The 26,946-nt window shown below is 46.2% G+C and overlaps 1 protein-coding gene across 2 annotated transcripts; it reads right to left on the bottom strand.

Annotated features, from left to right (window-relative positions):
• Positions 1-1,026: 1,026 nt before the first annotated feature.
• TATDN2 (TatD DNase domain containing 2) lies at positions 1,027-26,946 on the bottom strand. 2 transcript variants are annotated; one of them, XM_040491989.1, is made up of 8 exons: positions 26,384-26,945; positions 25,837-26,271; positions 18,183-18,677; positions 9,995-10,873; positions 5,516-5,643; positions 3,796-3,979; positions 3,211-3,379; positions 1,027-3,030 (listed from the first exon to the last, which is right to left on the bottom strand). In XM_040491989.1, the coding sequence occupies exons 2-7, from the start codon at positions 26,263-26,265 to the stop codon at positions 3,239-3,241; spliced, it is 2,256 nt and encodes a 751-aa protein (XP_040347923.1). In that variant the 5' UTR covers positions 26,266-26,271; positions 26,384-26,945; the 3' UTR covers positions 1,027-3,030; positions 3,211-3,238. The 2 variants fall into 2 exon arrangements, 1 of the variants encoding a protein (XP_040347923.1); XR_005795645.1 differs by lacking the exon at positions 1,027-3,030 and adding an exon at positions 3,504-3,601 and having other exon boundaries at positions 3,268-3,379; positions 26,384-26,946.

Genomic DNA, 26,946 nt, shown 5'->3' on the forward strand with positions numbered 1-26,946 from the left:
AGTAACATGTATTTAACTTACTACACACTTATAGGTGTGTGCTCAGACATTCATCTGACAGCGTGCAAACATAAGAATGAAGACCCACACTTAGTTACCTTCTTTAATCTGGATACGCCCCCAACCATCACTGACGAATGAGCGCTCACTGTGATCCAGGGGCTGGCCGGCCACTGACCAACACTTCGGCCATCTCTGTTTGATGCAGTCTGTTCCATCACTATGTAGCTCAGTGGCCATTTGCCCTTATTTTATAAAACTGATGCAAACGTGAACGTGCTGACGGTAAACAATTGGTAATTGGTCCCAAACTTAATACAGAGGAAAAGATGGAAGCACCACAAGAGCCGAGAGCAGATTTCTAGCCACAAATAGGACTACCCCTGAGCAGATGCCATCAACCGTGTGCTCTCCTGGGAAGGAACGGAGGAGACAAAGTGATGGAATTATATGCTGAAGATGCATCATCGATGACCGTGTCTCGAACGAGGCATCAGCACAGGCGTCAAATCAGCACAGGCATCTGTAGCATTCTTGGAACACAGCCTTCCTTTTTACAGGCTTACTTCTGGCTTGTGCACTTGTGTTCAGTAATACCTTGGCACAAAATTAGAGGACCGACTGAAAGTAGTGACACAGAATTTCCTCCCAAGTTTGCCCAGAGGCATCAGAGGAGGCCATAGTCCAAAGACTCGCCTCACTACAACAGATCTGTCAACACTACCCTTGTGTACTCCGTTTCTCCTACTGCAGTGCTCTGGGGGGAGAAAGGAAAAGCAAAGATCTGTGTACTGCTAAGCAGCAGAACATCGGAATTCCCAGGCAGTAAAATGGGTTAATGTTCGAGGGCAGCAGAACTCTGAAGAAGGAAGGTACCAGGTATTCTTATTACCAGTTTCATTTTGCAGAGACATAACATGTATACCTGAGAATTTCTCCCCAACTTTGGATTCTCAGGTTACAAGGCTGGCCAACAACTTGATTGTTATCACTCTGAGAAGTGTAACCAACCACAGAGGGCACGGGAGCTGGCTAAAGACCCATCACTTTATTTTCAGAAAGAGATGGCCAAAAGGGGCAGGGGGTGGGGGGACATACAGAGGCATTCCGGCAGCACAGCAAAAACAATCAAGTCAGCCATCAAGTCAAAAACAATGCCCACCAGCTTTCACCGCCCACACAATTCATGTTCCACTGTGTAACAGCACAGAAATGATCATCTTAAGTCCTAGAGATGAGAGTACATAGCACCTTGTGCTTTACCTTGGCAGGGAGACTGCACAGGCTCAGAGACATCCACTTAGTCATCACTTTTAGCCCTCTAGCACAGGACCACTCCGCTTCCAGCGCAGCGAGTACTGACTGACAGGGCTTGTTGTAAAGGAGGTGTACAGGCTGCAGTTCACTTGCGGGACAACAGAGCGCTCTGAAATACTTAGTCCTCCAAGCGGGAGAGCAAGCCCCCGATTCCCCGCATTGGCAAACTGGAGGCACAGACAATGCCACACAGCTGAGCCATGGAAGGCCAACAGTGAATCAAGGCCTGCTTCCCAGGCCAGTGACACGTGCACCAGGCCAAGACAGAAACACCAGCTATGAAATGTTAAGTCCATTCCCTTTCAGCTTACGAGGCTCAAATGCACCTTCCAAAAACCCCTAGAGAAATCCAGCATTAAGTGATGGATTTCACGAATTAAGCTACCGGCCTCCAAGAAACAGACAAGGGACTGAAGGTGTCCCGTCTCACTGTGGGAGATCGGGGTAAAGGATCCTTTTGGACAAAGTGCAGAGTGTCCTCACATTTAACCCTCAACCATTAGAACCTTCCAGGGCCTGTAACAGATATACCAGGCAGAGAGCAGAGCACAGCTTAGAACCTGACGACCCAGCCTCTCAAAAGTCAAAGGAGAGGCGCTCACTTCCAACATGGGAGAAAGGACACAGATGAGGCAAAGGCAAGGGAGAAAGAGCCCTGGGAGGGGACTGAAAGGCAGAGACACCAGGCCTGTTTGTTCAGCATAAGCAACACCATCGCTTCTCGGCCTTTTGGCTAAGATCATGTGCAGCATAAGCAACACCATGGCTGAGCAGCCCCAACAGAGTTCTGAAGAATTAAACTGGTTTACCTCTCAACCCGGGTGGGGCACATAAGGGGCTGTTACATGGGATGAAACAGAAGTATTCTTGGTCCAGTGTTCCAGGAGAATGGGGCAAAAATGGAGCAACAGGCAGGTGGGACGTCCCAACAGCAGACTAGCAGGTCGCATCTGCTGCAAACTGAACCCTTACCAGATGAACACAACCGAGCCATAGCCCTGGGGGCATCGGTAAGCAGAAACACCTTCTCAGGGGTCCTCTTCCTCCCAAAGGCCTCCTCCTGGAGTCCCCCAGTCTGTCCAGATCCCCATTGGCCAGGACTTCCCCCGGACAGGGAGCGTCCCCCGCCCCTCCAGACCAATGGCAGAAGAACCAGTGAGACAAGCAGCCAAGGTCTTCCCCTCATGCTGAAGCAGAGCTGAGGCAGCAACGGGGACAGCCAAACCGAAGCATTATCCAGGGAAAGAAGGGGAGGACTTCTCGGTTGAAGGACCATAAACCTCCGAGACAAGGCTCCAGTTAACGTCCCCCAGAGGAGGTTTCCCACTTGGGAGTTCATCTTTAGATCGGAGACCCAGGAGCGGAGTTACACACACACAGGTGCTCAGACAAGTAGGAGAGGGTCTGTGAAGACTGCTCAACGTCGCAGGCTGCAGAGCACCAGGACTTGGAGTGGCGAACTCACTGCGCCCTCCTCTCAGCCCCTTCCTGCGTCACTGACTGCCCCAGGAGGTAGACCCTACCCGCGCCCTTGCTCCACGCTGCTCCCCACCCCACCCCCGAGCCGGAAGTAGAGCTTTAGGACGGGGCTTCGAGGCAAACATCCTGTCCTGGTTTCCTCCGTTCCAAGGGGCTCTCTTCAGACACATCCCTGACCTGGGACATACAGGCAGAGAGCAAACCAGCCCATCTTCTGTCAGGCCACTGGTTGTCCTGGAGGGGTGGGGAGAGAAAAGGAAGAAGGTCCCAAACCAAGTTCACTCAAGACAGATCAGGCTAAATGCTCACCCTATGTTCTACATTCTCTCCAGTAAGAAGATGCAAAGAAACCAATTTTTGTCCTGATTTTTAAAAAACATGTAACATGATCTTGATGACCTTTTCTAGTCTGACCTTTTTCTCCTGACTGCACCCTCTCTGCTTAAAGATTGTAGAGGCGGCTGGTGTTCTCACGCAGGATGGCCAAGGTGTGGGAGAGCGGCTGATCTTTGACCCTCGCAATCTCTCGGACCGTATGCAAGGCCAGGCCTGGGTGGGCATACTGGCAGAGGCTTTTGGGAACCTGGAAGACATCAAGCATTCAGAACATCATTGTGCCTTCTGTGCACAGTCATTACACAGATCCCCCTCCCCGTCCCTTCCCCAGCAAGGACCTCTTTGGGGCTGCCCTGTAGAGACCCCTTTACCTGCAGGTGCAGGGAGAGTCCTAGTCATGGGGGGCTCTGGGTGAGCAGGGTCCCACGCTTCCTTGGACTACCCTCTACAGGGTAGGGCTTTGCACTGCCTGGAAGAGAGTGGTTACCCTTCAGCTTCTCAGCCCCCTAGACTTTTGGTTCTGCAGAGAACAACAAGGAGACATCTACACAGCCAAGGGTGACACCTGGAAGTCACTGGGGCTCTGGGCCTGCCAACCTTGCAAAGGTGACCGCCCCCCTCCCCCCATCCCCGCCTCAACTCAGCCTGATGACCCACCCCTACCTGTCGGGGCAGGAAGTAGGGAGCGTCCGTTTCCACAATGATTCTCTCCAGCGGGATCTGCTTCAGAGCTTCCCGGGCCTCCCAGGCCGAGGAGTAAGTCAGGACTGCTGTGAAGCCCACAGACATGTTGGGGAAGTGCTTCAGCAGAGGCTCGATGACTGGGTAGCTGCCAGTGAAGCAGTGCCTGGTGGGGGGGGAGGGGAGGGTTTCCAGATCAGGGCCCCTCTCACAGCCCCCTTTGCAACAGCCCCCAACTGCCCCCAAGACACAGTGGCCCTTTCAAATGATTTTGTGTGGACAAATTCCCAGAAACACAAAGATTTCATCCAAGAGAAGGACTCCACGGTAGCCAGACGGGAACACCATGGTTCCAACAAGGTAAGACCCACGGTGACTCTCAGCGATCAAAGCTCAGCAGTTAGCCCATCACTGCGCCCAATCCCATGCAGCCACTCGAAGTGGCCACCACAGGGAATATCCAGCAGCAATATAGGGACAGGGTGCGCTTGTAACACGAGAAGAGAAACAGACTTAAAACCTGCAGCCCCTCCAAGACTACAGTTACAATAGGTAAAAAACTATGTCTCTGCAGCCAAATGAACTGGAAGCAAACAAAAAAATGAAGATATCAGAGAGTGGGACTACAGGTCAATTTTCTCTGAATGTGTTATCCATTCATGTTCTTAAGGCACTGTTATATTGTTAACCAATCGGAAAATTCAGGGCTTCCTCCAGCCCCAACACCTCGCTGAGCCGTCTTGGCCCTGGTTTACCTGTCCCCCATTAGACTTCCTTCAAAGCCATCCCCAAACAAAGCCATGAGAAGCCAACCAACCCACCCAAAAGGGCTGAGGGACGGTGCCTCATCTCTGGTGTGTGCTACAACAATCAGAGAGGTCGCCCTCTCCACTTGGGCACCTGAAAGGCGGCGGTCTAGCCTGATAATCCACTGCCTTCTGCTGCCTGTCCACACCTGGTTTGGGTTCTAGGCTCCGTTTTTTCAGTTAACCCATCTCACCCATCTTGAAAGAGCCAGCCCAGGCATTACCTCCTGGCCCCTTTCTAGCAAAGCTAAGCTAACAGCCCCTCTTCTGGCTCCCACAGCACCTTATGCGCCACTCAGCCCTACTCTCTGCGGAAGTCACTTGCCAGCCTCCACAGCTGCTCCCAGGGACCCCGAGCCAAATGCCTAGGACAGGTAGGCATTGATCTCCCAGGTAGGAGATCAAGAGTTTACCACACTGAGCCCCTAGATACAATTCAGATTAAATGCATAGTGAAATTCAATGGCTAGAAAATGAACTTTCAAATTCAAAAAAGGAAAGAATTTCTTTTTTGGTGCCCTGGAATGATCTCTATTTGCTAAGTCACTGGACAACACAGTGATCTCTCCCCAGATGTAGGGCCTTCATCTCTGAGAGCTCAGACTCCACTGTAGCCTGCCACCAGGGACCGGGGTCACGAAAGCCCCTTTGTTGCTCAGAGGTGATTTAGGATATTAGTTCAAACCATATGAAATTGCCATTGTGTAAGTGAAAAATGGTCAAATATCGGAAATCTCACATGATTGAATCTAATACTTCATCTTTAGAAGGGATACTATGTCACAAAGACCTGATAGGATCATCCTCTCTTCAGTGAGTTTTCCTTTTTCCAACTAATATCCTACACAGAAAGAAGTGTTCCTCTCATTTGCCCACCGAAGCTCCAGCCTTCTAACCTATGGATCTTGTAGTCTGAGGGCACAAATTTTTTCATGATGTTCAGCAGATCTTCGTCAGCTTCTCGGCAGTGGATCACCAAGGGCTTCTTCAGAGATACGGCCAGCTGCAGCTGTCTCTCAAACACCTGGGAGAAGGCACAGGGACACCTGTGGGTCAGAGCCACTCCAGAAGCCTGTTACCTCCACAACACCCGGAGCAGTGAGCACCTCCATCGTCCCCAATTCTGCAGACTACATAATGTATTATAATAACAGCTAACGCTTACTGGGTGCTAACTCACAGGTAGAGCTCAGAGCTCTTTAGGTGTATTCCTAAATACTCTTTAGGTGTATTCCTGTGATTCTCGCAAGCACCCTAAGGTAAGGTACTATTGTTGGCCTGTCATGCAGTTAAAGAAGAGGAGGTTCCAAGAGAGGGCAAGGGATCCGCAACTGGAAGCTGGAGCACCACAATCCACATCTAAACCCTGGCACTCCACAGAGCAACCACCATGCAATGCTTATGTGGGGTTGCAGGGGCAGGGCAGGGCTCAGGGACATCAAGTTAAATGTCCTTCCCCTCACCGTACCCATCTCTACGCCTACCCCCAAGAGGTAATCCCCTTCCACGCAAGTTCCAAAGTTGTACGTGCATACACATACACACACACACACACACACACACACACACACGCACAATGTGTGGATCTCAAAAGGTGCTCAAGTATTTGAAAGAATAAACTACCTATTTTCTCCAAGTCACTTTCTTTACTCAACCAAAATCAGATATCCTTCTAGGTGAATACCTACTGATACACTACCTTTCATTTTTTTAACCTTTAAAAAACAACAACAAACTCTAGCCACTTTTAAATCACTAGTAAAATACACATACTGTTAAGAATTTAAATAAAAAAGGGGCTAGAACTTATCCTTTCCTCTAACAAGTTCAGCTTTAGAAGAACACGAGTATTAATTCATTATAAACAAATGACCTCATCTAAAACAATGTTTCCATGAGTTTTTTTTTTTTTTAAACAGTGGAACAGAATTCATGTTTGCATTTTTAACATCAAAAAACTACTACTGGTAATTTGAGTCCTGTAATATTCACTTGAGAATGACATCTTCAAGTCCAACGCTTGGGCTTCCTCTTCTAACAGTGACAGTGAACCAATACCAATTCTGATGTCATTCTTGTTTAACCTGTGTTTTCAACAAAAGGAAAATGACCACAGACACCAAAATCTTAGAATGCTTGGTAGAGTCTTCAAAGACAGTCTAGCCCTGTATCTACAGCTCGCTGGATCCCCTCCCCAACACAGCTGCCCTCCTTGGGTCCCTCCAGAAGCTGGAGGTCACAAGAGATTCAATTTCCAAGGCTTAATTCCTGCTTCTAAAAAATTGTTCATAAGGGCAAACTATAGCCTTAGGATAGAATACTACAAAGCTGTTATAAAAAGCCTATTTTTTTCAAAATATATTTGAAACCAGAACCTTTTCAGAAGTGGAAAAAACATTCAAAACTAATTTTTGTTTCCTAACTTCTTTTTTAAAAAGCATGGACATATGATTCTATGACAGGTTCTTGTTAGACATGCCATTTGTTCCTTGCAATTCTACAAGGGACAATAATACTAAAAATACAACATTTTGTAAAACATCCAAATTTCAAAAACAGGCAGATGGGAGAAGACGTGTTAGAAGGCAGGACCCTGTGGCTGGGTTGGAGCTACCTAGAGCATTTGTCATCACCAAGAATCCAGCTGACAAACACCAGTAGGGAATCAAGCGAGGGGAAGCTACTGACCCAGCATAATTACTCTTCTTCTGCCTGTACGAGCTCTGGTTCTCCCACGGATCCATTATTTCCAGGAATTCCTGAGTCAATCAGTCTCTCCTAGGGGTGGCCCAGGCAGCTCTTGCATACTCAATTCCCCAGTAATTAATTTCAGTCAAACACAACTAGAGGCAAAAACCGCCTGGATCAGAGAGCCCAGGTAGGGAAGGCCAGCCCACTCTCCCTGTCTTTTGAAACCAGATACCAAGAGATTCTGATAGTCATGCTAGCTGATGTGTGCAACTCGTACCTGAACTATCCAGGAACTAACTCTTAGGAGTCAAATAGGCAGTTAAATCTACGAACACACAGATAAGCAAGGAAAAAGTTAACAGTGGTTCACTCTGAGTAGCAGGGTAACTATTGAATTTTCCCCCAATTCTTTTGCTTTCCTCTGTTTCCCAATCCTTCCAGAAAATACTAGGTAACAGAAACCAAGCTCTAATAACCAACCAGAGCTGGCACCCTATCACTTAGCCAGATACAGTTTCTTCCATCAGCTTATCTTCTTCCCTTCATAAGGTAAAATATTCATCAAGAACTTGTCAACCACTCTGCTTTTAGGTAAATCCAACTCCGTGCAGACATCTACCTATTGTAGCTGTTAGGTCCCACCACTTCTCACTTTGGTGCCTGAGTGTAGATTTACATCAAAACAAGGCATCCACTTCCTCCGTCCAGCCTGGTGGTCATCAGTGTTCTACAGAAATGTTTTATCTTCCCCTCCCGCTGCCAGCTATGTGTTTCCTCTGAATCGCCATTTTGCAGTCATGAGTCCCCTCTCACCAAGCCAGATGATATCCACAGGATTTTATCACCCTCTGCTACACCTTCAAGAGGCCCTATGGGCCTCGACGTGCAGATCTGATACCATAGTAACTTTTTTTTTTAACGTTTATTTATTTTTGAGAGACAGAGAGACAGAGCATGAGCAGGAGAGAGGCAGAGAGAGGGAGACACAGAATCCAAAGCAGGCTCCAGGCCCTGAGTTGTCAGCACAGAGCCCAACACTGGGCTCAAACTCACGAACCATGAGATCATGACCTGAGCTGAAGGTGGACACTCAACCAACTGAGCTACGCAGGTGCCCCGTTACCATAACTTAATAAAGGGAAAAGTTACTGTGAAATACTTAGTACGTTTCTTGGCACATAGTAGGCATTCAATCAACCCCAGCTATACAATTAAACACAATACTCTTCTTCCTTCCAGTTGCCTTAGTGCACACATTTCTCAATTGTTCCTCTTTCCATACCACACCTGCATTGAGCCAGGGAAACAAACCAAGAAAGCTGAATATTAAATATTCCTCACTTTCTTAAAAATCTGTTTTCTATGTCTTCAGATTTAGCTATTCTTCCATTCACTTTGGACTAGTTTATGACTGCCACAAGCCAGGAACTGCAAGCTTTCTAGTATTAGCGAAAAGAACTGTGGACACGCAAGAAGTTTGTGTAAGACAAACCTAATTCTGAACACAAACACTATTTACACTAGAAACTCACTAAAGTAAAAAATTGAAAACATTTGCACAAATAAAATCCCACCTGTCTGAAAACAGATCAAGTCAAAATCACCCTGTTCCAAATTTAGTAACCTTAGCAGGTCCTAGAAAACTCATTTTAAAGAGATCCTTTAGGAGCATCTGAGCATCTGAAATCGTTTCTTATGTAAATTAACTCTTAAGCCTTGCACGCAAGTTGGTTGCCATGGACAACTGTATTCAAATTGGAATCTCTCTCCTAAAGGTGTATAAAGGTCTGGAGTCCTTCAGCAGAAGAGTACCACACCTTCTCTAAACTTTCTCTTTGGTCAAGGGAAAACTAAGAAACCTCTGACTCTACAAGATTCCCTCTCTTAACTCACACCGTTAACCACAGATGCAAGTATCAATGGGGCACAGTATCAGTGCATGGCAGAGGCTGACCGAGCCGGGCAGGGGACAGTGCTAAAGGGAAAGCTGGCTTGCTAAACTCTGCCCAGGCTGGCATCCACGAGCCCTCTCACCAAGGCCTGGAACGTACTGAGCATGCAGACCCAGCCTACCAGGCATCATCAGCACGAAGACAGCACACAACAAATTCTACAACAAACGCAACCTGGCAGTGTGAGCAGTGACAACGTGGGAGGGTCTTTCCTCTTGTCCTGCTCCTTCCCAAATCAGAAACTTCCACTGAAATACTCGAACCACCCTTCCTCTGGCAAATGTCTGTGCTCAAAAAAATACTTGGACAGGGGCAAGTACTAAGATGGGTAATAGTCGTCATCTCTGGCAGGATGGGAAATTCTCTTTACATGTTTTTATATTTTCAAAATATTCTGCTGCTAACATACTTAACTTTTAGAATCGGATTAAAAATATAGTTTGAACAAAATTGGTTGCCTCCCAAAAAGAGTAACAAATGTCTTGCCATATATATATATATCATGCCATAAGATGTCACAGAGTACCTATCCCCCTCTCCTACACAATCAAGTGTAAAGAAATAGTTGGTGAATCATGTGACAAGTAACATCTTGAGGGTCTGGACAAGAGCCATCACATTTTTAGGGGCTCTGAATTCTCTAGATACGAGAGCAGAGAAAGCTTTACTGTTGGGTTTCAACAACTGACAGAGGAAATAAAACTGTGAGCAAACTAAAAAGACCCTCATTACCTTGTGCTGTTCTGGGACAGGCGTGGTGCACTTATACGAGTAATCCAAGCCCATTTCCCCAAATGCCACAGCCTTGGGGTGCCTTAAGGCTTGCAAAAGATTTCTTTCTTGACTCTCACTGTAGTAACGTGCAAAATGAGGATGACAGCCAAAGGCCCCCCAAACCAGATCCTCTTTCAAGAGCTCCTCCCACAGGCAATCAGTCAGTGTCCGAGGATCACAGAAGTCAGAGATGCAGCCCTGAAACTCCTTAGGGAAGGAGCTGCTATAAATTTTTCTAAACTTGGTAAAGGACCCTTTGAAAGACAACTTGGAATACAGCATGTCCAGGTGACAGTGGGTATCGATGAAACCCTCTTCTAGGCCTGACCCCCGATGGCTCCTTGGCAGGGAGCCGGATGCGTGGCCTCCGCAGGGACGTGGTGCCATCTCCTCCTGGAGTGCTCTTTTCTCCTTCACCTCTTCTTCCGAGCTTCTGGAGAAATGAAATGAACGGGAGTTCTGGGATGTGCCTTCCTCTGTTGCCTCCTGGTCTCTGGAAGTATTCTGGGAAGTCGCTGCAGAGTTAGGGGGACAATCACTCAGGAGGCCCCGGTTGCTCCGCCCTGCCTGCAGCGTGTCACTGCCGGCGCCCACAGAGGGGTAGCCGCAAGGCTTGGGGCTGCTGGTCCAATAGCTGACGTAGTCACACCACGGACTACTGTACAAATGAGCCGGGTACATGACATAGTCAGTGGGGAAGGCAGAAGGCTCTGGAACTGTGGAGGGTTTCAGCGAGCTGGCCTCCTCCTGAGAGAATCGGACTGTGGAGACTTCATCTACATCAGACCAGTCACTTCCTGAAGAGGTGCGCTCTATCACCACCTCCCTTTCTTTAGGCTGCAGAAAAGAAAACAAACAATGGGTGAGCCCTCCTGTGTGAATGAAGACAGCCTCTCACACTCTGTCATCAGCACAACATAAACTCTGGCTTGTCTTTCTGGCCACAGTGAAGGCTTTGCATTGGCTTACTTTCTGCCTGGTTTCCTTGTAATTTCCAGAATGTGAGCCAGGTTACAGCTATAACCAGTCATATCAGGTTCAGGAAAACAACTGTGACCACAGTCTTAGAATACCATCCCTAAAGGGGGTGCTATTCCTGCACTCCCTTTCTGAATGATCCCTTTGGAGAAAATCTGCTCTCTAGAACACCTGGTGTGCTGGGGATTTTAGAGAAAAGCAGCACCCAGCAGGTCTCATCTCTAACGTGTCTCCAATACATTCCAAATGCAAACCGCACAGTCAAGGTGGGTTTAAGATGTGTCTGCAAATGCTTTTAACACTACTCCCCATCGAGAGGTGGGGTTTGTGACCCCTCCCTTCCCCTCAAACCTAAGGCAACCTAGTGACTCACAGGAGAACACTCAGGAGAGCACAGCAGGAGGGACACTGGACAACTTCCAAGGCTAGGTCAGAACAGCCTTACAGCTTCCCCTCTGTTCTGACAGCTTGCTCCTCCCAGGGAAGCCAGCCACCATAGAAGAGGCCAGAACACGGAGACCATACGCTAGAGAGGTCCCATGTAGGTGCCAGCATCAACTGCCAGCCACATGAGCAAGCACCTTGCCCGTCCAGCCCTGATGAACTTTCGGAATGCAGGCCTCCCAAGAACTGCATCAGAAGCACATGACAGACCACCACCTCCACCCCCAAGCAAGACCTGCCTTGTCCGGACCTTTCTGAATTCCTCACTCACAAAACTGTGAGCAAAGTAAAACATTTAGTTTCAGCCACTACATGGCAATGGTTAAGTGGATCACATTACATTAAATCAATTTATCTTTGCCTAAAACAGAAGTCCCGAAGGTCATGAATTTTTGGTTTCTTCACTCATATCTTCCAAACACTTACAACAGTGCCTAGCATACCGTGCTCACAAATATTTGATGAATTAATTTGTAGAATAAATGGGGCAATGGTTCCTGAACTTAGCTTCAAATTGGAACCAACTGGGGGCTTTTTAAGGCTACCCCACCCTAAGATATTTTAATTCAACAGGGTCCCAAAGAATCCGTATTTAATTCTCCATGTCACTTTTATACAAATCAGGTTTGAGAAATACAGTAAACACATAGATCTCAACTCATGCCAAAAAGACTGTTCCTAGTTTCTTTTAGTTAACGAATCCATCTATACCCTCCAGGACCAGTCAGCTTGAGCAGCAAAACACACTTTACAAAGTGTTTTCCTAAAAATACTTGTATAAGCAAATACAAATCACCTAACAAAAAATTTATTCTAAAGAAGCCTGATGAATAAATTGATTACCTCCTTAAAATGGAAAAGAAATCTTTTTTTGTTTCTACTGCGGATACTAATCTTCCATACCTCTACCCACACTCCAAAAGGAAACAAAATGGTCATATTTTATTGGTCACAAAAATGTTAATGAATTATAAACTTCCCATAGGATACTTTCCCACTTTAGATTTTCTTCTTGCTACTCCTTTCCTGAGTAACAGAAATATCCAAACAAGAACCTTTTCTAGGAGTGCCTGGGTTGCTCAGTCAGTTAAGTGTCTGGCTTCCACTCAGGTTACAATCTCACGGTTCGTAAATTCGAGCCCTGCATCAGGCTCTGTGCTGACAGTTCAGAGCCTGGAGCCTGCTTCAGATTCTGTGTCTTCCTTTCTCTCCACCCCTCCCCTGCTCATGCTCTGTCTCTGTCTCTCTCTCTCAAAAATAAACATTAAAAAAAAATCTTTTTTAAAAAATAATATTTTCTAAGATACAAGATCACCTAAATTGCAGCACATTTAACATTTAATCTGAACTCCTGAAGGTGGGTGACAGGCAACTGGGTGATTTGTTACACTAATCTATTTACTTTGAATATGCTTGAAATTTCCCATAAAAGGTTTTTCAGGGGCGTCTGGCTCAGTCAGTGGAGTGTGTGACTCTTGATGTCAGGGTTGCAAGTTCAAGCTCCACATTGGACACAGAGTTTACTTAAAAAAAAAAAAAAAAAAAAGTTTTCTACAAGTTAATCTCTAAGGGAGAATAATCCTTCAAAAATCATCTTACTTATGGTGGAAATTTCCACCAACGTAGACAATAAAAACTTGCAGTCTTGCTAGAGCTGGACAAGTTTTGGTTTTTTTTTTCCTTTTTTCCACTAAGACACACTAGAATCATTACTTTTGTATATGTGCACTTGAAAGTTAAAACCATTCTCAGATGCAATTAACATCTTTGCAATCCAGCTCTTTAAAGTTATTCTGCCATTTCTTTAAATAACTAATCTGATTAAAATTACAAAAAGCACCTGAACAGAAGGTAAGGTTTTATCCCCGAAGATGACCCCTCAGAAAGGGGGCATTTTATATGCTAGTTCTTACAAAGTCTCCTGTATTGCAAGATGTACATTCTTTTACATGAGGAGGACAAATGACCCCAAACAGACCTCAACCAAGCTAATGTTGGATGCTTATAGGAAGGTTCCCTAAATTCATTTCTTAAAAATAGAGGGGTGGGGTTAAGCAAAGAGATGTACCAGATTCAATAATCATTTCTGGAGGATATGACCTCACAGTTTGCCCAACGTCATTTTCAACAAACCTTTTAAAGAGCACTTTTTTTTATTTTTTTTATTTTTTTTTTTAATTTTTTAACGTTTACTTATTATTGAGAGAGAAACACACGGAGCACGAGCAGGGAAGGGGCAGACAGAGGGGGAGACACAGAATTTGAAGCAGGCTCCAGGCTCTGAGTTGTCAGCACAGAGCCCGATGCGGGGCTCGAACTCACAGACAGCAAGATCATGACCTGAGCCGAAGTCAGTCACTCAACCAACTGAGCCACCCAGGGGCCCCGCACTTTTTGTTTTTTAAATATCACTCTTGGGACACCTGGGTGGCTCAGTCGGTTGGGCGTCCGACTTCAGCTCAGGTCATGATCTTGCTGTCTGTGAGTTCGAGGCCCGCATCGGGCTCTGTGCTGACAACTCAGAGCCTGGAGCCTGCTTCAGATTTTGTGTCTCCCTCTCTCTCTGTCCCTCCCCCCGCTTACACTCTGTCTCTCTCTCTCAGAAATAAACATTAAAAAAAAATTTTTTTTAATTATCACTCTTAAAAAGCAATATGGTAAACGATTGCACATAAAGAGACATTGGAAAAATACTTGAGGAGCACCTGGGTGGCTCAGTCGGTTAAGCATCCGACTTTGGTTCAGGTCATGATCTCTCAGTTCACGAGCTCAAGCCCCACATCAGGCTTTGTGAGGAGAGCTCATAGCCTGGGGCCTGCTTCAGATTCTGTGTCTCCCTTCTATCTGACCCTCCCCCCCAAAAAAATAAATAAAAACATTAAAACAAACAAACATCAATGCCCATCTCAGACCTCCTGAGTCAGATTTTCCATTCTTATTATCAGGGAAGTTCAGGAAATCACACTACTTGACTCAAAAAGTAACTCCAGTGACAGCAAAGACCATGTCAAAGACATGTGCAAAGGTTCAATAAAATTTAATGAAATGAGTGAGTGGGAAAAATAGCAGAGTGGGGAAAACATATGAATTTGAAAATACAAGTGTAACTACAAATACATACCATAAACAGACTTATGATTATATGATCTAAGTTCCTGAAAGGCTTAGTCAAGTTGGCCAAGAAAAGGTTTTTGCGTTTTCTTAAGAAAATGGAAGGTTACCTATATTGAAGATTGCCTTAGGTTCACACAAATATGTAAAATTTAAAGTTACATTTACTGAGGTCCTACTATATACTTAGTCACTGAGCAAAGTGTTTTCATGTATCAGTTCAGCAAACTGTGACCCATAAGCCAAATCCAATGCACTCCCTGTTGGTGTAAACGAAGTTTTACTGAACAGTCAGGCCTGTGCACTTAAATACCGTCTCTGTTTTCATGCTTCTACAGCAAAACTGAATAGTTCCAACGCAGGCCACATAGTTCACAACACCTAAGATATGACCTGACCCTTTACAAAATAAGTCTGCTGATCCTTTTGTTTAACCATGATAAGATTTCAAGAACTGTGATTTTTACACAGATGAAACTGGGGCTCAAAGAGGTTAAGCGGCTTTCTCATGATCACAGTTCAGGTGGCCAAGGTATGACCCCTTATTACCTGATCCCAACACTCAGTGCTTACCTACCATTTCATGCCTCCTCCAAATGCATACTTAACAAAGACAATCTAAATGCCCTGCCTGACAAACAGAAGTCTGGGTAAGTTTGGAAAGTTCATCCATACAAAGGAATTTCAGGTGGCCCAACAAGATCATGATCAACATCAGACAGGAAACGCAGCCATTATATAGTTAGTAGAAAAAGTAGGTTATAAAACATATTGTTCTTGAGATTTCCAGTTAAATATAGCACATGTGGTTTTTGTCCTTCCTGCCAAAAAACCCTTTGAAAATTATAGGAAATGACTTGAAAAGACATAAACCTACAAAGAGAAAGCATATAGAATAAACGGCAAAGCTAATTACACAAAAATCAGCCGCTAGAAAGCAGACAGATGAACAGTTATCAGATAAGCAGATCAGAGACAGCCAAAACCTAAGCCTGCAGTAAGAAAAACCCAGGGTGAGCCACAGTACAGGACCCCCAAAAGACTCAGTTGGAAGTATTTGACCTCTGAAAATGAAGGTAAAGCTGGAGATGAAAACAGGACAATGAGTTGGAATCTGTGATGTTAGGTCCCCAGATCCCTCCTCTCATCCTGTGCAGGTGGGTCTGCCCTTTCTCCACCCAGCAAAAGACTAAGGTTCATACTTGGAAAAGTTGAGCCAAGGAGATTATGGAATAATCAGGGACAATGGACACACAATCAAGGGTGAGGGACCATCGCACGTTAGACAGTTGACAACCCAGGTACCTCCCTCACCCTGACTCCCAGAACAGCAGCAGCCAGATGTATATCTCCTAGGTGGAGGAATAGAGCATTTCCCCTGGGGGACACTGAGCAGCCTGTGAACAGCAAGCCACAGATCCAGTTGGGACCCCCACAAAATTACCCAATGTCATCACTCTATGTTGAAGCCAGCACTTAGGACTTCCAATCAGCTTTTGAAAGCTCCATCTTTAAATATGAACAGACAGCCAACACATCCCAGGAGAGCTCTACCACAAAAGACAGAAACCAAAATACTTGGAAGAAAATGAGAAGGAAACTCAGTGAAAAAGTAGTGCAGAAAGCAGAAGAAAACTCAAAACAAACCTATAATATTCTCAAAGAGACAAGGCATGATAATCTCAAACAATAATAGGATGCTCTAAAAAAGGAATACTCAAAACATTAAACTAGTGTTCCTAGAAATTAAGTATGTCAGGGGTGCCTGAGTGGCTCAGTCGGTTAAGTGTCCAACTTCAGCTCAGGTCATGATCTCATGGCTCCTGAGTTTGAGCCCCACATTGGGCTCTATGCTGACAGCTCAGAGCCTGGAGTCTGCTTTGGATTCTGTGTCTCCCTCTCTCTCTGCCCTTCCCTGCTCACGCTCTGTCACTCTGTCTCTCTCTCTCTCTCTCAACAATAAACATGTAAAAATTTTTAAAAAACCAAGACATTAAGTATGTCAAAAATGGGGGGGGGGGGGGCCGGGGGCAGTAAGTATTATATACACCTACCTTAATTACTCACAAAGAAAGCAAAAATGAAAGGAAACAGGAAAAGGGGGAATTCTAAGGCAAGTACAGGGAAGAAGAAAACTGAGATTACTTATTTTGACAATATTGAGGAGAATTTTATGGCACTAGCAGTTTGGGGATGAATTAGTGACAGGTATGAAGAAAACTAAAGGGAAAAAACAAGGCAGTGATGCTCTCAAAGGAAGATAAACTTTTTATAAGAATGTAATCAGGGGCGCCCGGGTGGCTCAAGTCATGATCTCACGGTTTATGGGTTCAAGCCCTGCATTGGGCTCTGTGCTGATAGCTCAGAGTCGGAAACCTGCTTCAGATTCTCTGTTTCCCTCTCTCTCCGCCCCTCCCCCGCTCACACTCTGCCTCTCTCAAAAATAAACAATAAAACAAAACAAAAAATGTAATCAGAGTATATTAGATGATTCGGGCTAGGAACATGGGAATAACAAATCTTCAATAGATTTAGCCAGAAATTGTATGACAACAACACAGGGAGCTGCAAGGAGAAGAGGTAACAGGTTCATGGGTGTGGTGGTGCCAAAGTTAGCGCAGCAAACTAAATTCTCGTCTTCTGCATAGCACGTCCATAGATGTCTACAACTAGAAAATCAATACACAGTGCAAGATCACTGAGAAATATGGAGATACTAGAAGAAAGAGTTAAAGAGATTCAAGGAGCTGCTACTCAAGAGACGTAAGTAAAGGATAAGTAGAGATGGGTACAACAGAGGAATGCTTTTCCCCCCAATTATAAACTGTGTTAAAAATTGCTAGTGTCCCTCCAATACCATTCTTTCCTTCAAGAGCAATAAAGGTGATCTGGGTGTAAATCTCCCAGATGAAAGTTAATTTTCCAGAGTCTCTTGCAGCTAGGCATTGGCCAGGATTCTAGATTCGTGTCAATAGATAAAAGCAGAAATGATGTGGACAACTTCTGAGCCAAGTTCTTAAAAGAGAGGGAGTGTACTTTCCTCTGCTCTTCTCCCCTTCCTACTGGCTAGAATGTCAATGTAATGTACTCAGGGTCCCTTCAGAGTAGCCAACTCAGGTCACAGATAGAAACTGAGCTGAGGGGGCAGGGCATCAAGACAGAGGGCACCAGTGTCCCTGAAACTACGAAGCCATTCTTCTGAAGCCAAGTTTCTATTTTCTTTAAGCCATTATCCATTTTGTTAGGGCAGGCACACACATCCTAACAAACATAAAGTCTACATTTAAAAAAAAAAAAAAAAAGGTTGGGGGGTGCCTAGCTGGCTCAGTTGGTGGAGCATACAACTCCTGCTCTCAAGGTTGTGAGTTTGAGCCCCAAGTTTGGTGCAGCGATTACTTAAAAATAAAATCTTAAAGAAAGAAAACTCAGCACTGTATTGAGACTTCTTAGAAACTCTGGAAGTATTTTAGAAGAGAATCATCAATTTGTCCTGGAATCCTGGGTAAGTCAAGTGCTGCTTTTAACGAAGAACACCTAGGATCAAACTACAAAGGCCAAATAACATAAAATCAAGAGAACTAAAAACCTAATGCTTGGTGTAAGCTCAACTCACCTTCTGGCTTTCTAAATGAGAGTCAGAGTCATCCAAAAACTCCAGAGGTGGAGAATGCTTGTCAATGACTGTCCTTCGGTCACCAGGTGTCTCCTCGCTGGGTTTCTCCTGAGGGTCTATCACCACTCTCCTGTCGCAGAAGCTGGTCCTCTCCAGCACAGCCTTTTCCTCCTCTGCTCTTACCTCTGGGGCTGACTCCTTCCCTTTCTGAGGAGGAGACACAGTGGCACTCCTGGCTGGCCCTTCTCCACGGCTGGCACACTCCCTTGTGTTTGGTGTGGCCCTAGTGGAAGCCTCTCCCTTCCTTTTTGGCATCGACTTTCCCAAGATGCCCTGGATAGCCTTCAGGTAGATCATTGTAGAGCCTTGGTCTCGAAACCTATCCCTCTTCCTTTTCTGGACCTTGTTTGGTTCCTCAATTGTGTCATTCTGACCCTCAGCTTTGGCTGCAAATTCAGAGTTTGTGGAGTTACGAGAACTATCTTTCGAATCAACCTGGAAGGGGGAAAAAAAAAAAAATCACAGATCATGAAAGGGTTGTCCCAAGGGCGATTTCATATAGCAAGGACTCAGCAAATCATAAATCAGTGGTGGCTGAACCAATCATAGGCAAAGTGACAGTGGCTAAGACAAAGATTCTCTCCTGGAGGTGGTTTCCATCCCAACCTATTGAGAAGTACCACTGTAAAAGGGCCTGAATTGCTGCCATTTCTTACTACTCACTTTCTACCACTCATTAGATCATACGCTCATACTATAGGGGGCAGGAATGAACTGAGAGATAAACAGTCTAAAAACACTAGAATGTAAGTTCCTTAAGGCCAAGGACTACCACCAAACACTTCAGAACACACATACACAAAAGAGAACCCCAAAATTTCAGCAATAAAAGGCTCAATTAACCCAATCCCACATCTAAGAGTCCAAGAGACCTAAGGACCCAGGGAGCAATAGACTCCAATCTCCCAAGTCCTGAGGGCAGGGTGCAAGCCTTATTGAAATTCTCTGCAAACTCCTTCCCCCAAATCAAAACCTTGGTGCTGGGAGGTGTCTCGTCTCCCAGAGAATGCACCAGGGTCAGTCCAGAGACTATAACTACCCCCGACCTCAAATCTCCTCAGAGACACAGGTCAAGTCTCAGTCCCTTCTTTCCTTCCCCTCAGCACTCACTCATTCCAGGAGCTACACTATTTGTTCTCAATGTTAATTTACTGTGAAATGCATCCAGTCTAATCCCAGCCTGGGGTAAGAACACTCAACACATCTTCCTCTAGAATCATCTCAAAAGCAATGAAGTCCAAACCTTCCCAGCCAGGACCTAGATTGACCATTATCCCAAGGCCTTCTATAGTCCCTACAACTTGTTCTAATTCATTTGCATTAAATTCCTCTCAAATATATAGACAGAGAGAGAACTCCACACTAAGGTCGCTGATACTTTTTCTCTACTGTCCATCAGGAAGCGAGTGGTTACATAAAGAGGTTTACCCTCTTATTTTACACACCTCTCATATTATTTGAACTCTTTCCAGGAAGCACATATCATCTTTGGTTGTTGTCTGTTTTTTTTAAGGCTTTTGAAATATATAAATCTAGACACTAACATGGCATGCTATTTTTTTACTAGCAGTACTCAAATTGTTGGCATCTACTAGCTTTGACGAAATGGACGGGAAAGGTGGTTTTTACTTTCATTTTGAACCTCTGAATTTTCTAACATGGTAAACATTTTTTTTTTAATTGTCTCGGGGATTATCTGGGAAAGGAGATTATAAACCATTTTTTTGGTATCTTTCCTTATTTGAGAAAATCTAACAAATGTTAAAAATGAACTTGGAGGTTCCCTGGGCTTGCCTTACAGGGCACAGCCACAACTTCCCAGCCTGCTTCTCCACCACCCGCATCTCTACCACCAACCACCTGCCAGCCTCCAGCATCCCCGTCACACCCTCTTATATACCTTTATAGGCAAATCTAATCTCCTTTGCTTGGAATACCCTTGCCTTAGTATTCATTTCACATTTCACAAACTACTATTCATTCTGGAAGGCTCCAAATCCCTTCTTTGACTTCTCTACCTCTCCCTGGACCATGAGCTACCCCTCTCCTCACCCTCCAACCCCTGGCCCAGGGCAGGTGTAGGACAGCATGGAAAGACAAGGTCGACAGCAAACAGAGGAGCCCCTGTACTGTCTGATGGGTCACAGCTCCTCATCTCAAACCAATTGCCACCGCTTGTTAGTACAGATCCAGAGTTAAAGATTCTGGTTTTCCAAGTAAAACAAGAAATCTCAAATTTAACTCATTTTTTCATCCAGTCAGCAATTTTTTGTTGAGCACTTACTATATGCTAGCAGGCACGCTTCTGGATCTGGGGGTTTAGCATTCAATAAAGCATACCAAAACACCTGCTTACTGCACCTTACATTCTAGTTGGTGAGCAAAGGGAAAACCAAAATAAAGGCAATCTATATGTTAGAGAGTGAAAAGTGCCAGAGAGAAAAATAACACAGGACAAGGGAGTAGAAAGTAGGGAAGGAGAAGAAGGTCCCTCAAGTCCCCGGTTCAAGGCAGAGGTCTGGACAGGAGGCATATATTTTTAATGTGCAATTTCCAAAATTTTGGGTACTTTGAGGACCCAGCAGGCCGCATTCAGCTTATGGACCACCATTTTGCCCATCCTGGTAAAGAAGACCAGGACTATCCTTGTGGGAGAAAAAAGTGTTAGAATTCAAATAACATACCTTGTGTTACCTTGTGACTTACAATTCAGAGATGCCACAGCTGTCATCCCTCTTGTACAGAGAGGGAAACTGCCATATGCCTTGTAAGTGGCAGAACTAGGAGGCAAACTCAAGTACCCCCTAATATCCTGGAAACCAAAGGAGAATGGCAAAAATATGAAAATTGAGAAACAGCAGCAAAGGCTGAGATGTCAAAGGCCGTGAGGATCCGAAATGGATCCAGGTTACTGAAGACTTTCAGAATAGGAGGCTCTAAAGGTAAAGATTAGGCAGAAAGTTCAACAGAAAAGGCCAACAACCTGGCTCCTTAAAGGAGAGATTTCATTTTTCCTGGCAGCATGGCTTGGTGAATTATCCATCTCTGAAGGTGGGGCAAAGACTCAGTGGAGATGCTGTTCCAGCCCTAGTCCTCACCCACCTGCACAATTGCCAACAGTTCTTACCCAGTTCCTGCCTACTCCCTCCCATCCTTTCTCTAGAGTGCACCAGAGGAATTCTAAAATCTGGCAACCTCACACCTCTGCTTAATTTTTTCTTAATGTTTATTTATTTTTGAGAGGGAGAGAGACAGAGTGCGAGCAGGGGAGGGGCAGAGAGAGAGGGAGACACAGAATCTGAAGCAGGCTCCAGGCTCTGAGCTGTCAGCACAGAGCCTGATGCGGGACTCGAACTCATGGACCATGAGATCATGACTTGAGCTGAAGTCGAACGCTTAACTGACTGAGCCACCCAGGCGCCCCATCACGCCTCTGCTTAAAACCCTTCGTGCTGCATTTGCCCACAGAATACATCCCCACCTCCCGAGCATGACATCGGAAGCCATTCACAGGCTCAACCCCAAGCTTCTTTCCAAGCATCATCTCCCAGCTTTCTCCATACACCCAAGTCCCCGGGAATGAAGAAAGGTGCTGGAGCAAATGCAAGCGAGGGCACCTCTTCCGTGAGGACTTTGTCGATGGTTAGTCATTCATCCCTCTGACTCTCAGTACTTTAAATACCCCTGTTACAGCACTCCACACAATGCTCAGTGATGAATGACTTTTCAGTGCTTCAACCACGGCCTTATTCTTCGCACCTCCAAGCGCTAGCACGGACTACCACCCAAGCGCTGGACATCTGCCGGGTGAATATGCAGGAACCACGATCACACAGGAAAGCTCTGTCATTCGAGAGCCAACATACACAATGGCTTCCTATGTCTGGGCTGTGCCACCCTGCAGAGAGCTCCTCAAGGGGAGGATCTTGCCCTCCTCATCTCTCCATCCCTCATTCTAACACTGGGCCAGGACAGAGCAGGTGCTCCAGAGGGCCGCACTGGAAAGAACACAGGCTTTGAAGTCCCACGGATCTGGGACTACAGCACAGCTTCGCCACATACAAGCTATACGGCCTTGGTCAAGTCACTTAACATTTCTGAGCCTCCTTTCCCAGAGCCTACACATACTAGGTGCTCAAACATTTGTTAATCGATATGTAAATATTTGTTAACTGACATGTAAAGATATTACTCCCTATTTCACAAGCCTCTCAAGATTATATGAGAGCTTATGGGTCAAACATTGAAAATCATATTTGATAAAGGTCTATCACATCATAAATGCTCAATTTTTTCCCTTCCAGTCTTCCTTCCCTAAGTTGAAAGTAGAAATTTAGGTAGGTCATACTAAAGACTAAAGACCAGGTAGGTGAAGGTGCTCACAACAGATAAATTTAACTCTTACTCTAAGAGTAAACGAAGATCTTCAGCCACCATTAGAATTTGAGAAAACTTCTCCAACAACTGTCCTAGATAGAGGTAATAAGGAATAAACATTAAGAGGCTGGGCCAGCAGGCATCTAGTGATTCCAAATTGCCTAGTCTAGCCATGGTCTGAATGGGTCCCCCCAAAATTCCTACGGTCTAACCTCAAGGTCATGGTACTAGGTGGGTCATTCGGGAAGTGATTAGGTCATGAAAGTGGAGGCCTCATGAATGTGATTAGCGCTCTCATCTAAGAGGCCCCAAGAGAGCTTCCCTGTCCCCTCTGCCATGTGAAGACAGAAGGAGAAATCTGCAACCCAGAAAAGGGCCCTCACGCAACCATGCTGACCCCTTGATCTCAGACTCCAGCCTCCAGAACAGTAAGAAATAATTTTCCACTGTTTACAAGCTACCCAGTCTGCGGCATTGTTATTGCAGCCAGAAAAGACTCAAGCAAGCATCTTCCCCTCTGAATATCCTGTGACCTGGCTGAGACCTCAGTGCTGAAGCTGGGGAGGAGACAGATGATGCAGGACCCACACACAAAGCCAAGGGTGTACCCCAAAGTTTACAGAGCAAATGAAGAAGAACAGGCGGATAAGTGGGTAGAAAGTAAGAGTAAGGGGACCTTAGAAGGACCTGAGGGGGGAACATGCCATTCTTGTGTGAGTGCCGCTGGGCTGTGCTTGCTGACGGGACTTAGGACTTACGATTTACTAGACGAACAAGCTGGACGTGGCTGCAGAGCAAGAGGGGCAGAGGTGCAGACTGAGAGGAAACTAAGAAAGGCATTTTGTATTTCATCAAGATGAGGCCAGTACCACACCTGGTTTTCAAACTAGCAAGCACTATAGGAACAACCCTTAGCAAGGCTAGAGAGGAAGAATTAGGATTAACAGTATCAACATGCTTATGTTCTATCCTCACGGAACATGAGTGACCTTTCAAAGATGCTAATCTGCCTTCCCCATGTACAGAGTTCTATAGAACTCTCTAATGGCTTAGAACAAAATCCAAACTCCCTTGGCTACTAAAGCCCTGCTGCAACCTGCCCTCACCTCGCTCGCTAGCCTCCATCCTGGGCTCACTCATATGCTCCACGCACCACATCGCGAGGCAGTCTTGTGACTTCTCAAGCCTCCCCCCAAAACATGTACTCCTGAGAAGCCATCTCACGGCTCCACAATCCAGCAGAGTGCTTGGTACTCAGGAACCCTCAAGAGCTTATGGACTAAAGGCAAAGCACTAACCTCACGACTTCTGAGACAGGACCGGACTACTCATGACTCCACAGCTAACCATTAAATTGCTTTTGGCATAAGAAGGCCCTTAGGCCTAAATGAGATACAGATGGGTCCATGATAGACTTACACCCACCTGGATCAGAGGCTATATCTTCAAATCTTGGTTCCTGGTCTGCAGGACAGCCGGAGCCAGGAATACAGCACCCCTGAAAGACCAACCAAAGATTCCCGCCCCTCTTGAAGGGCTTCATTCTATCTCTAATTGTCACCAAAGTAAAACTTAATCAATTGACATTATTTTATGCTGTGCCCAAATTAAGTGAATCATGTCAAGGATTAATGGCAAGATTAAATTATATGGGCCAAGACTGATATTCACCTGATTTACATTTGAATCATATTCAATATGTATTCTTATGCCAAAGACGTAAGAATCTGAAATCACAAAAACAAAAAAATCCACGTGCCATACAAGAGTCGTGTGAGGTACACAGTGAGAACACCCGGCCCACTTCACCTAAGAGATCCACAGGATCAACAGCCAACGACAGCCTAATTTCTCAGTTCCATGTAATTTAACCAGTGAGCCAAAGTTTATAGGTCAATCCACTTTCCTCATTGCCTTTTATTTCTTTTGTAAGATCACTTTATCTGAAAGCAGCTCATCTCATCCAACTATGACTTTTCTTCCACTCCTCCACATACACAACTCCTCACCTTCTAAGGCCCAGAGCTGCAAAACCAGAATGCAAACTCTTAAGAGGGCGGTGATGTCTGTTTTGTTCCTGGAGAATCTCAAGCAACTAGAGCACTGCCTGTGACAATCGAGGCCCTCGATAAATATTTGTTCCAAACCTGACTGGAAGAGTGGATGAAGCTCATGGTAGAGCCGGTGACATTAGCTAGTACTCACCCTCTCCACCGGGGAAACAGCAGACCATGAGAGATGAATTACATTTGCTTCTACTTCTCACAGACTCATGTTCAACGTTCCCTCACCACCACCACCTCCCTCTCAAAAGCAAAAGGCTGAGAAAATTTTATCCATCTTTTTTTAAGTTAATATAAAATGAAGGAGTGGATGAAATGTACCTCCTCTGAGAAATCCTCCTGCATGTTCCTAATGGGGAACTAAATATTTAAGCTCCAAAACAAATGCTACCCTACCCACCAAGCAAAATCCCAAGGTGCTAGAAACCGTTAACTCTGGTGAAAAGCCACACCAAAAACCAAGTTTTTTTTTTTTTAATTTTTTAAATGTTTATTTTTGAGTGGGGGGGGAACACAAGTGGGGGAAGGGAAGAGAGGGAGGGATACAAAGAATTCAAGCCAGCTCCAGGCTCTGAGCTGTTAGCACAGAGCCCAATGCGGGGCTCAAGCTAAAGACTGTGAGATCATGACCTGAGGCGAAGTCAGCCTCCCAACCAGCTGAGCAACCCAGGCGCCCCAAGAACCAAATTTTGATTCTCAGTTCTGTGACTCAGAAAGGTTCAGATTACAAGGGCACCATTCCTTACATTTACAACTGACATAAACACAGCGGTGTCTCTTGAACTTGCCATGCCCCTTCTAATGCAGTAATCCTTCAACCTAAACTGCACATTACAGTTACTTGAGGAGCATTTAAAAATCTGGAAACCCAGGCCACACCCTAGCCCAATTAAATGAGAATGAGAAACAGGCACAAGCACTTTAAAGCTTTTCCAAATAGTTTTGAAGCGCTGCCAAGTTTGAAAACTACCTCTCTATGGCACTTTAGCCTGCCCCCTCCCCCCCTCGACCAACTGCTGGGTGTTCGGAGTTTGCTAGACCTCTGGGAAGACCCCAGAGGTCTTTAAAGACATGACCCTTCTTAGTTTCCTGCCACCAATATCTCAAGCCACGTGCAAGGGCTTCACCGACTGCAAGCCTTCCCAGTCACCTACCTTAAGGCTGCAGGCTTCCTCCTCTAGAGAAGCCATTTCTTCCGGAGAGGGGTTGGCAGAGCGAAGAGGGGATCCTCTGGACGATGAAAGGAATCCCCGTGTGCTCCGAATCAGGCAGCCTTTGGGGGCAGCCCCGCCCACACCTGGTCCAGAGGAATGCGAGGAGGAGGAAGAGGAGGAGGAGGAGGAAGAAGAATTTCTGCGGCAGGATGAGCCCCAGGGCAACCTCGGGGTGCAGGCCACATCGTCCTCCTTCTGGGCTTTCAGGCGCTTGGGGCTGCTGGTGCCTCCTGAACGCGACGCAGAGCTAGGAGCTGACCGGCTGGAGGGGGCCACATCACCGGGCTCCCTGAGGCAGCTGCGCTTGCGGGGACACCCTTCCGAAGTGCTGCTCCAGTGGTACTTGACCTTGCGCCGCTCCGACGCCATGGGCACCTGCAAAGTAAAGAGGGGGCCTGGATTCCAACACCACCCCTCCGCAGACCCCCGCCATCCCAGGGCCCCCTGGAGGAGGGCAAGCCAGGTCAGAGCCAGGGGCCTCACTGACCTTTCCCCGTTCTTTCCACTGCCCATCACAGTTCTCAAGGTTTCGGAGATACCAACGCGCTTCTACTGTTCGCGATTCCAAAGCGCTTCGCCTTAGTCAAAACGATCCAAGATTTACTAAGGGCGTCGGTTTGGTTTCCAAACCCCACAACGTGCTTCCGCGATCACCAAGCGCTTCAGTTTGCACAGCGCTACTAGGGAGATGTCAAAGCGCTTCCGGGATTACAAAGCGCTTCGATTTAGTTTGCAGTACAGAGCCCTTCCAAGATGTCAAAGCGCTTCAAAAGACTACAAGGCGCTTTAGGGTCCACACAGGGCTACCAGACCCTCAGCCTTTAGGGGGTTGGGGGGGGGGGGGGCGCGTGGTCCAGAGGCCCGGAATGCCGAGGGCGGGCCGCAGGGCAGGGCCAGACCCGGCGCACAGCCCGCCCTGCTCCCGCGGCCCCGCCGACCAGCCCGGGGCCCTAGGGGCCCGAGCCGCCCCTCAGGAGCCAGCGGTGCGGCGCCCGGCCGCCACGGGACAGCCTCCGGCTCGCCCGGTGACCCCTGCCGCCGCAGCCCAGA

Source organism: Herpailurus yagouaroundi, unplaced genomic scaffold (assembly GCF_014898765.1).
Source record: "Herpailurus yagouaroundi ecotype Mexico unplaced genomic scaffold, PumYag 183, whole genome shotgun sequence".
Classification (NCBI taxonomy): Eukaryota; Metazoa; Chordata; class Mammalia; order Carnivora; family Felidae; genus Herpailurus; species Herpailurus yagouaroundi.

What these genes read in the sequence shown, in the direction of transcription:
- TATDN2 (XM_040491989.1), bottom strand. Translation starts at nt 26,265, where the DNA reads ATGGCGTCGGAGCGGCGCAAGGTCAAGTACCACTGGAGCAGCACTTCG. An exon ending in CTCATTTAGAAAGCCAGAAG is followed by an intron (nt 10,874 to 18,182) that starts GTGAGTTGAGCT and finishes TCTTTTCTGCAG; the next exon opens with CCTAAAGAAAGGGAGGTGGT. An exon ending in CTGTCCCAGAACAGCACAAG is followed by an intron (nt 5,644 to 9,994) that starts GTAATGAGGGTC and finishes GCCTTCTCCCAG; the next exon opens with GTGTTTGAGAGACAGCTGCA.